Below are 11,836 nucleotides of genomic sequence, written 5' to 3'. Positions count from 1 at the left end.
TAGGGACATTAGATTGTGAATACAGGCACAGCTAGTGACATGACTATGAACTTGGTAAAGTGCTGTGTAATATGTCAGCGCTATATAAATACTGAATCATAAAAACAATACAAGTAGGGGTACCAGTTTGTGGTACAAAAAGGATTTAGGCTACCATGCCTGCTTCCAAATTTGACTTTCCCAAATTATTGGTATAAAAACAAGCCAGAAACTGAAAAATTAACACAATGCTTCATTAAAACATTGGAAAATACAGGACTGGCTTTATGAGAGGTATTTACAGGATGGTAATGATGAAATATGCTCACATTCTATTATTTGTACAATTACATCTATATTGTTTACTTAGTTATTATACTGGTCATAAAAAATATAGACAATAGTGCAATTAGATAAAGAGATTTTTCCAGATATCTATCCAATGTATTGGTTTCCTATGATGGTATGTCAGGTGCATCTGTCAGTACAATGTCCGTGTACTCTGCTGACCTACCTTCCAGTTTGGTTACTGGTCAGGTTTCCAGTTCTGGTGGGCTCCTGTCATTGTATAAATCTTGTAACCAGGATACATGTGTGTTGATGCAGCTTGTGTACTATTGTGAGCTATTCTTTCTTTCCACTATGCGCATATCGATTCTTCATATTTTGGTACAGCTGAATGTGACCTTTCTGCTTGAGGTACAACATAATCGTGGGATACACATTGAGTAATTCTGTTCCCAGCCTTCAGAATTGCAGGTTGGGAAGAAGTCATGCAGAAAAAATCCTGCTGTACTAAAAGTAAATAGAGCTGCCATTGTTGACCCCCCCTTTCTGGGAATGTTACCTATCTGGCTGTCATGCTGATCCCGTAGTTTCTGAGTGCAGCCAGGTTTAAAACAAGCAAGTAGATCTTAAATTCTGACTTGCTTATCTTCATGTTCGTGTCAGGGGTATAGCCAGGCAATTAGGACTACTAGGTTATCATTATATTACTAATACAAGGAGGGTGCCAGTTTGTGCTACATGAAGGATTTGGCGCTGGGGATGGCCAGGCAGTTAGGCAATTAGGACTACGAGGTGAATGTCACCATCAACCATGTCCAGACTTGAATCATTCTCCAATAAAGCCAGTCTTTCTCCCGTCGTTGATCTTTATCCACTTTTCATTCTAATTAGTGGAGATCTCTATTTCATTTAAATAAAAAGCCTCTCAAGGTTAGCCGGCACACCTTCCACTGAAATTATTAAAAATGGCAAAACAGAAATCTACATTGGGCTGGGGGTAAGTCTGCACATTGATGACTGGTAGGTAGGTAGTTACACATAGCAAAGAATAATTTACTGTCTAATATTTCATGGTACTCCAATGGCCACATACAGCAGTTACCAATGTGTGGATCACTTCCCATCTCTTCAATAACATTTGTTATATTTTATTCTCCCGCTGGATGTTTGGCCTATTCCAGAACTGAGCCCTAATAGTCCCATTCTCCACTACGTTAATGCCTCCATTCATTTGTTTTTTTTGTGGCATTTTGGGATTGGCCTTGGGAAAAAATTGGATGAGACTCACAGATCTCCTATCAGGATTTGGCCAAAACTTAATTTGTAATATCAGGCTGAAATATTTTTATATTGAAGAACTGGGAAGTGATCCTCTCATTCATTTGACATCACTCAGAAGTAACGTCTGTTAATACAGCAATACTCAGTAATATCACTGTGATTGGAGTTTATTATGACATGCCCCTACACAAAAATTTAAGACATAATAAAACATACAAGTGTGTCCTGTATCCAGTGTTACAATGGTGATTAGTAAGTATAGAGCAATGACAGAGTTTTACAACCAAGGTTATCTAAGGCATTCTTGCATTATTATATTTAGGTTGCACACCATTTGCTGGATGGATCTCAAGCACCAAGCACAGCCTGGAATGTATGTACAATGTATTCTTGCTTTTCCAGTGGCCCTTGTCTTCTAATTTGAGTTCTTTTCTTCTGGATTCACACCACTTCCATTGCATAATAGGTGCTGAGTAAAATACACTATACTGTAATCCTACTGATAATACTGAAACTAACCGCTGACAAGTATTATGTACAGCTTAGTACTGTGTTTTCTTTTTTATTTTAAATTCAGACATAATAAGCTTTATGTAGACCCTTATTTGAACTTTTTCTAGTTCTCTTTTCGTGTGTAGTGCTTTTGCTATATCAAGAAGTGTTAGTAGCCCTGCTCAGTTCACCTATGTGGACAGCAGAACATCTCCAATCATCTTGTGAACCGAGTGAAGAGGGGGTGTAATCCTAACATGCTTTCGGTCCTAGGGTACAACTCTGATGGCACATTTATGTGAGGTCATTTTACCTTGTAAAGTGGTTCCATTACTAGATGTCTTCCTTTTTATTATCTTCAGGGGATATCTCCAAATCTGTGTGGTATTATTGTACATATCAACCCAACTTCTCACCCACCATCCTATTGATCAGCATATGTGATGGGTAGAGGTTCTACTCTATGGACCGGAGGCCACCTTACAAATACTATTCTTAATGGATCTATGACTGCAGTACTGGACCTGCTTTAGAAGGTGCTGGTACCAGGACTATCACATGAGTCTGCTAAACAGATTTAAACAAGCATGCAGAACAGGAGTTTAGACTTTACTGTGCCCTTGCTTGTTCTAGATCAGTGACCGAGGAGTGAAGACTAACAACTTTGGGACTTTGGAAAATAAATAACCCAAAACTTACAATGTATTGAGACAAAAAGTGTGACCTGAGGATCCTGGAGAAAAAAAAAATCAGTTTCATATCAGTAAATCTATAACTGGTTTATTTTGGCTTGGCAGCAACTGAAATTGCATTTCACTGTCACAAAGTCCATGCGTAATCATAAATTATATGCTTGCTATCAGCCCAAACCCTGAGTTCCTGCAGGTGGTGTTATTATGTTCAGTGTATTGGTCATGTCTCCAAAACTATGTAAGTACATCAGGATAACAAACAGTTGTCCTCATCTTGGGTGAAAATCTGACAGCAGTCTGATTGAGAACAACCGCTGAGATTCTGATTGAGAACGACCGCTGTTTAGTCTTATGGAAGAGAGCGGAGTTCCGCTCACTCGTCTTTCCCCATAAGCACAGAACGGTGCTGTGTGTACAGTGTTTGTTCATTCATCGGATGTCTTTACGAGACTTTACTGCCCATGGCTGACATTTGATCCTGGGACCCTAGCATCACAAGGCCATGTTCTAGGCACTTTACTGTTGAATTATAGTAGTTATGTAATTCCTGGAATGTTATGAAAGGGAACCAGTTTGTACATTAGAGTCCTGGGAAAAATGTATCCCCCCCCCCTTTTTTTTCCTTGAAATACCAATATTTATAAGACATAATCTAAATACAATAAAATAGTAAAAAGGTTGAAACTTTTTATGCATATAAAAAATGGAATGCATCCTAACAAGTGACAATTGCTTTATTTATATTTCCTTTTTTTATTGAAACCAGAAGTCCCATTCAGTCAGGGAAAGTTTAACACATGAATAGGTAAGCAGGTGCATACCAACCAGCCACATGACCTATGACTAGTTCAACTAGTGTCTCTCTCTTGGTTTATTTAGTAAAATCCCAGCAAGTAGTACTTTTCTATTCAGTAAGGTATAGGTTTACCTGTAGCTAAAATAACACTAGTAACACTCAGAAATGAGTTACCAGCATTCACTTAGTCTACTGAGATTCTAAATCAGAAATTACAGAAACCTGAACATTCTGGTGGTAGTTTTTGTATTCACAAACGTCTGATACAGATCACTGTTTAATCTTGTGGCTTCTTTCACAACCCGTTGTGGTTGGCAGCTCCCAGGCAAACATTGGCAGATCGCACCCCGGGTAACTAGATTTTCATGCGGCTATGGTGCAAATCATCAAATAAAAATGCATTGCTAAAAGCAACTTGTGAACTGCTGGATGAAGCAATACTTCAATAAAGCTTTTGGTGAACTGATGAAGATATCTTAACCGAGTATAGTATAGTATGTGTGTGGTGAGGTTGTTGTAAATTCATGCAAGGAAATATTGGGATGTATAGGCAAAGAATACCCACCGTTATTCAGGCAAGTTTCTACTTCCTAGTAAACTCTCTGTAAAGATACAACATTTGTGCCACACATGATCAATGTGGATTTTTGCATAGGAATATATGAAGATTTTGTTTAGGCCAAATTATATATTTACTGTTTTGTGGTCAGTTGGGGTATTTTTGTTCCTGGAAAATGTAATTTCCTATTAAATCATACCTTTCTCTGATCTAACAGGAACTCTAATTTAGAGTTCTGCTTTAACTTTCAAGATTCATTGATGCTTTCAGGGTAAGGCCCCAGAACACCTGTTTAAGGATGTTTCTGTGCATGTCTTCATCTTCATCACCTTCTAATTAGTAAACTACACTTTATTCACAGTGCTGTACCCTAACAATGGGTTCTAGTGTATGTTGCTTATTCATGTTTGCGTGTGATCTGCTGGGAAAAAATGCAAAGTAATCATGTTAATATAGAAAATGAGCTGCTGCAACTCCGGGAATAAAGACTAAGCAATAATAACATTCCTTGGTGAAGAGAAATTTGATACCTGGAGCCCGTCTTATAAAGATGCATTGTAGTTTTTACCCAGGTGTTCTTGCTCACAAATGTAATGATAGATATATACAAATTAAAATAGTCATGTTACACAGCTTTTCATCCTATTAAATAACTTATTACAAAATGTTATGTATAGGAGTTTATTCAGTGTGAGATTAGTGCATGTTGGATTGAATAAGAAGCACAGAATACTTTGTCTGCCTTTACTAGCACGTACAGAAAACTTCTGTGACCGGCAGTGGTGGTGGTTAAAAAACAAAAACTTTTTTAAAGGAACAATCAAACATTCTCATTTGGCTGATATCAATGGTTTGACATCTCCCTTGATGTGATAGTTTGATGCTCAGGGCCTTGTCACATCACCAAATTCTCATCAGGTGTGAGATCACTTAGGGTTGAGAGACTACTTGCTTTTACATTGTTGCTTTATTACCATGCTTGTTTGCTAAGCAAACGGTGAGAATACTGGCTAGCTAATCTAGTTCGTGCCAGCACCAAAAACTTTAGTGTGCTTTAGGCCTTGGGTAAGAATCTGAATATGTTTTAAAAATGCTGGTTATCACAGGTTTGTCCACATTGGGAGCACCTAAAGGGAGGGGGTTAAGGGTGCAGTGGTTAGTATACAGTGTTATCAGCCTTGGTTTGCTCTTCTTTTCTTTGCTAGTCCACATTATCATGTGGACTCTATTTAAAGTTTCTTTGGATGTGTGGGCATTCCAGCAGCAGCTGAATATTATGTTTTACTTGGCAGCCATTCTATTATGAGGAGTGTGTGTTATTACTGCTGCTTTAGTCCAGCACGGGGGCATATAGGACAGGGATACAATTGGGTAGTAATTTCACACTCTGGGAAGGGAAGTGGCTGTGGATTTAGCATTGTGGATGAACAGGTATGACTAAATTAAAGGAAATAACAAAAACATAAACTTTATAACAAGGACATTTTTGGTTTAGCTGTGTTTTTGTTAAACTTCAGATAAACTAGAAGAATATACTTTTAATTCATCCATCTTTACATGAAATATATATCTGGGATATACTTACCTAAACTGTGGGCTCCAAATGTTTTTTTTTGATATACTGCTGCTCAATCAGTAGCATTCACAATATCTGCTGCACTGAAACTAGTATACAGCCAGTGAAAATATTGCAACTTCTATTTTCACACTAGTGTTTTTCTAATAATAATACTACATATCTTATTATTGTCTTTCCAATTGTGATTTTATTTAACGTAAAATGTTGGTATCTTGTGGAAGGTAAATTAAAATAATATTTTATCAACCATATTCAATTAAAGTAACCCATGGCCAACCTTTGGACTTTGAATAATATACATATTCTCAAGTAATAAATGCATTGTTACATAAGCCCTCATGGGTTTTGTAGCTGCAGACATTATAGAGAAATTCATCTTTAAGTCAGGCGCTTCAGTCAGTTTCCCAGCACTTTAAACCTGGTCTTCGGCCAAACACAAAGTAGGTGCCCTGTCAAGTCAAAAGTTTTCCATGTCATTGCTGGGAAAGAGAGCTGAGGGATCTAGATATGTTGAGGAATCCACTAAAATCTGACTAGTTACCTGTGTTATAAATTAAAAGATTAATTGCTACAGAGTGCCTGAGCTGGATAGATCAGTAAGTGTTTGCTTTAAGTTAATTCTGCAAATAATTCCAGGGGCTCTAAAATATGCAGAAAACAAGCTGGACAAAGTAAACTAAAAAATAAGCCCGATTGTGTATTTATATTGTGTTTAGATTATATTACCAATTTCATATCTATAGCCTGGTCCAAGGGGTGACTCTGGAGCTGTCATCCATTTAAACAGGATACATATATGCCCTCCATACCATTCACTTGGCGCTGACCAATCTTGGGTTAAGCAAAATCAGTTTTCTGCAAGTGGAGACTTTTTGTCTAATCATTATTTGTCTCGCCCTTGACTGCTCATCTTTTCTCTTGAGGCATAAAAGTACATATTTGGTTACGGCATATTAAATTGACCAGAAGAAAAGCATTTTAAAAAACCCACCACCAAGTGAAACAATTACAGGTGCCAGGAAAGAAAAATCATGCTCCAGGGAGTTCCTCTAAAATGCACCCTTAACAGTTGACAATAGAACATATATTTCCAATGGAAGACTTCTCCTAACCCCCTTCTTCAGTGAAAACTGAAAAGAAATTATGTATATTCAATTACTTTCTTTACCAGTGACAATGGGCACTGGACAAATGCGGTAAACCTCACGCAGAGCAATTACAACTTGACAGAGGTTCTACATTTTTCTCTGCTCTCAACTATTTAACTTAGATAAGAGTTTTGGCTAGACCTAAAACTTATGACACAGAGTAGGCACATGCATAATTACCTTTTACAGGTGGCAAGGTTGTTAAAAGCTTACAAGTGCAAACAGCTTATAGTACATCTCGGTGTGCAGGGAGTTCTTCATGTTGTTCTCTGCTCTATTGGGTGTGATTCAGTACATATATAATATGTTCTTTACTTGGCTGCCTCTGTGCAAAACATTTTTTATGTTGTTATTTTTGATAGACTATAATTTTTGTCACAAATGTTGCACGGTAAGTACACTTACGCTTTTTGTTCGGTGATATGAGAAGAAATGTTCAAGGTAAAAGAAAGGTTAGCAGATAACTGTAATATGTAGTGTGTGCGTAGAAATGAGCATACCATATATTTTATTCCTCTGCTTTTATTTTACATATACGTAGGTGCCAAGCTGTCCTCACAAAGCACACTTTGATTCCCAAGTCCTGTTCCTTTTCCCGTTACCCAGCATTTTACTGCTTAGCAAGTAAAAAAGAAGTCTTTCATTGCAAAGCCCCATTTAATTGCCTCGAAACTGAAGAGGCTTCTCTGTAATGTAAACGTGCCAGGCAGGGTGTATGGGAGGTGTTCTGGAGGTGATCTGAATCATATTAACCTCTCAAATCTCTATCCATACAAGATCCTGCACTATAGCTGATAATTCTGCTATTCACTCCAAAATATTAACACCATACCAGCAATCCCTTCCCCCAACTAGGCTCCTAAATCTTGAGTAAATAGCCACAAAGTCAACAGTGAAACTCTATATAAAAACACAGGAAGATTACAAAATAAACTTCAACATTTTTTTTTCAGCACCGTTGCAGATCTGAAATTTTTCAAATTATTTCTTAATTTCGACTTCAAAATTGTCTGTTTTTAGGCTGAGGTTTTTCAGAATTTATAGAAAACTACCCAGAAAAAACTAAATGCATGAAACTCTTTATATTGCCAAACACTTTGAAGTACAAAGACTTAACTAAACCCTAAGCTGATATTTCAGTTATACTATATTCACACAATATTAAATGTTTGTAATTATTGCAAGAAAATCTAATACTGATTTTTCTTCTCATGTTAGGAAGAAGAAAATCTACAAAGGCTTGTGTATCTTCTTATGTGTGGTGATTACATTGACCATCCTCCAAACGGGGACACCCCCCAATCTTCTTTTCACTCGAAAGGATATGGATTCTGAAGGTCTTTTAAATGCTGCAAAACGTGACACTTATCCCGCACCTAATGGTTTTTGGGCAACCGGAAAAGATGGGCAGATGGATGAATCGCCTACTGAAGATTCATATCCTAATGAATGGGATATTAAATCTACCAACTGCACGGTCAACTGGAACCTTACCCATCTTGACTGGTTCAAGACATTGGAGCCTAATTTCAAACAGTTTCTCCTTTACCGACACTGCCGTTACTTCCCGATGATTATCAACAACCCACAGAAGTGCAGCGAAGATGTTGACCTCCTAATTGTGGTAAAATCAATAATAACTCAACATGACCGCAGAGATGTTATTCGTAAAACCTGGGGAAGAGAGAAAGTGCTTAATGGAAAGAAAATAAAAACCCTGTTTCTTTTAGGAACAGCTATGAAAGAAGAAGAAAGAGCCAATTACCAAAAACTTTTGGAGTTTGAAAACCAGATATATGGAGATATTCTTCAGTGGGATTTTCTGGATTCTTTTTTTAATTTAACCCTTAAGGAAGTACATTTTCTTAAGTGGATGACCATTTATTGCCATCAAGTGCCCTACATCTTCAAAGGAGATGATGATGTTTTTGTAAGCCCCACCAATATCTTGGACTTTCTGGATGGTAACAAGCAACCTGACCTGTTTGTAGGAGACGTCCTATTAAAAGCTCGCCCCATCCGCAAGAAAGAAAACAAATACTATATTCCTACATCTCTGTACAATAAAAGCCTTTATCCTCCTTATGCAGGTGGTGGAGGCTTTGTTATGGCAGGTTCTTTGGTCAGAAAATTGTTCAAAGCTTCTGAGACTTTGGACCTGTATCCTATTGATGATGTGTTTCTAGGCATGTGTTTGGAAGTCATCAAGGTCAACCCTATAATGCATGAAGGATTTAAAACTTTTGGTATTGTAAAACATAAGAACAGCAAAATGAACAAAGAGCCCTGCTTCTTCAAGAGCATGCTTGTTGTTCACAAACTTTTACCGGCTGAACTGCTTCATATGTGGGAACTAGTACATAGTAATTTAACATGTTCTCGAAAAGTTAACATTCTATAGTTGTTGTGGTTAAGGACTTGTGAAGGTGTTCGGAAACAAAAAAAAAAACACTTGATTACTTATTTTTTTAAGGCTGTTTCTCTGGCAGGTTTAGGGATTCAACCTACTGAAAGAATTATTTTTTTTAAGTTATGTATATGGGCAATAGGACCTTGTGACTTTTTCCTAAGGGATTCTGTGAAACTGTGCTCCGGGTACGATATAAGCAATCATTATGAACATGAATAGAAGCTTGTTTTCATCTCTGGGTCTATCAGCTGTTCTGTACACGATGTGGAGGAGATTCACTCAATGTTTTCCTTTAGAAACTTCTAACTACGGAGTTCCTTATGGTACATGCAAAGATGCTTAACCCAAACTACACTTTACAAAAGCTTTCAGCTTGTATATTAACTTAACACTTGGTGTGATAAGTGATCTTCAATGGTGCTGTCTATATTCCTGGCTCATACACTCTGTGAGGCCCTACATAATAAACCAAAAGGGAAAAAAAAACATTAAGAACATTAAACTGTGAGCTACAAAAACTTTATTTTCAATCTCTTTAAAAGTTGTTCTTTTTTTGTTGTTGTTGTGTTTTCTTTTTTTTTAATATTTATGTTTAAATATTTGGGGTTGTTTTGTTTAATTGTCCTGTCCTTTATGTTTTTGATTGTTTTAAGATATTTTTGTTGAAAATTATGTTAATTTATAAAAGTAAAATTTAAATTTAAGGAGCATTATCATGAGCGCTGTTTTGTGTACAGGAATCATTTTTCAAACATACATTTTTGATTATATATATAAGTAAGTACTCCATAAAAAGAATAAAGTACTGAAGGTGCAACGCCTAGCAACCAATAAGGTGTGATTGAATGTTCTTACCTCAACAGAAATAGCAGTTGCTTTGTTGTAGCTACATAATATACAATCAAAAAGAAAAAAATTCCAAAAAAGAAAAGGGGATTTTTTGGCCAGTCTCATGGTGTAGGCTGCTTCAAGGCAGGCAAGGAAAAGTATAGAGTGCTGTTATTGTAAAATATTGAAAGATTGGTATGGTAAGTTTTTTTTTCAGCTTTAAAAATGTATTTCTTTTAAGATGAAAAACGTGACTTACCATACTTTGTTTGAGCTTAAACCACTCTCCTTACCTGTGCTAGTCCCCCCTGGAGAAGCCAACACAGCAAAACACGTTGATAACCTAGACTATTTTATTGTGTTCCTACAAATTCTTACAACATTACCTTTATTTGTGACAGGTGACACTGCTTCTTGTATATTTACTAATGAAGCAAGAACACATTATTTTGCCAAAAATACCAGTTTTCCTCTTTTGAATTTTTTTTCTTTTTGATTATATAACCTTTAGTGGTTGGCATATAATCACCTATAAACCCCCCTGGCATTCTACTTCTGTCTGTTACATTGTTTTGCTTGGAAATTTATTTTACATTGTAGGCCTATAATTCTTAGACCTAACTCACAGTAATATGTCCAATATTTATTACATTTAATAATAAACTTTAAATAAAAAAATCTGTTAAAACAAGAGTGCGTAAAAATACTCAAAAACATGTAATATAACTGTACAGTAGCATATATAATATATTATATAAAGAATTCTTTGTATTGGATTCAATACAGCTATTTTGTATTGAATCCAGTACAAAATTATTTAAATTTTCTGCTGCGCCTCCCTCCCGCACCAACGTCACCGGGGAAACCCCGGGGAACGTCACTGCATTAGCGGCTGAAGATCGGAGGAAGAGGACGCCGCCCGAGGATGAGATCTGTCTGGTAGTAGCATGCTTGGGGACACGATGGGATAAGGTAAGTGTGTGTTTTTTTATTGTTTTTAGCTACCCTGAGTGTGGCTCGGGGGTACCGCTTTTTGCATGTTTTTTTTAACCCTGAGCCACACTCGGAAAAACCGCGGGGGGGGGGGGGGTTAAGCGGGTAGCTATACTCAAGGAAAAAATTTAATTGAAGCTACAGGACATACTACAGAGTGTTTTTGGCTATAGATCTACTTTTAATGCACTGTCTTAGTTATCAGTCATCTTGGGAATCCTGGCCCACATGGCACTGTGGACAATAACAGACCAGAACTCCAATTTAGTTCACACTTTTCTACCTGCTAGTGCATGTCTACCACTGGTTGCAAGTCATACTATTTGAAATCAATATTCTCTTGTTTGCTCCTCTTACTAACTTCTGGCTCCTGCAATGCAATCACTTACTTTGATTTCACTGCACACAGTCAGCTTCTTACAGTGTGCACTAGTAGCTGCAGCAAGTCAAATATACCCACACTTATTGCCTGGCTGGAGCACATCCAGCATTATCCAACTCTTTCCTCCCCAGTCTTACTGTACCTGTTCTGAATTTATTTATTAGAATGCAGTCCTTTCATAATGGAGGCTCAGGATGATAAGGGGTTATTATCTAAGACAGTTTGCTTAAGCCAGGGTGCTGTGACGTTTTCAAGAATCTATGCACACTACTCTGCCAATCTTTCTCACTAGTCATGGCCTTCCAGGATTGCACAGAGAAACATAATGTCATGGAATGTAAAAAACAATATATGCAATTCAAATGAAAAGTTATATCTTAAACTAAAAATAAACAAAGCAAATATATTG

The 11,836-nt window shown here is 37.0% G+C and overlaps 1 protein-coding gene across 1 annotated transcript in view; it reads left to right on the top strand.

The window, feature by feature from the left end:
- Positions 1–11,035, top strand: part of B3GNT7 (UDP-GlcNAc:betaGal beta-1,3-N-acetylglucosaminyltransferase 7) — a 13,332-nt gene extending 2,297 nt beyond the window's left edge. Inside the window, exon 2 of the mRNA XM_072408324.1 lies at positions 8,033–11,035. Within this exon, the coding sequence (XP_072264425.1) occupies positions 8,033–9,215 (1,183 nt within the window). The 3' untranslated portion in view covers positions 9,216–11,035. The remainder of the gene's footprint in view (positions 1–8,032) is intronic.
- Positions 11,036–11,836: the final 801 nt, after the last annotated feature.

Source organism: Pyxicephalus adspersus, chromosome 4, assembly GCF_032062135.1.
Source record: "Pyxicephalus adspersus chromosome 4, UCB_Pads_2.0, whole genome shotgun sequence".
NCBI classification, from domain to species: domain Eukaryota; kingdom Metazoa; phylum Chordata; class Amphibia; order Anura; family Pyxicephalidae; genus Pyxicephalus; species Pyxicephalus adspersus.
This window is presented reverse-complemented; position numbering and strand designations above follow the sequence as displayed.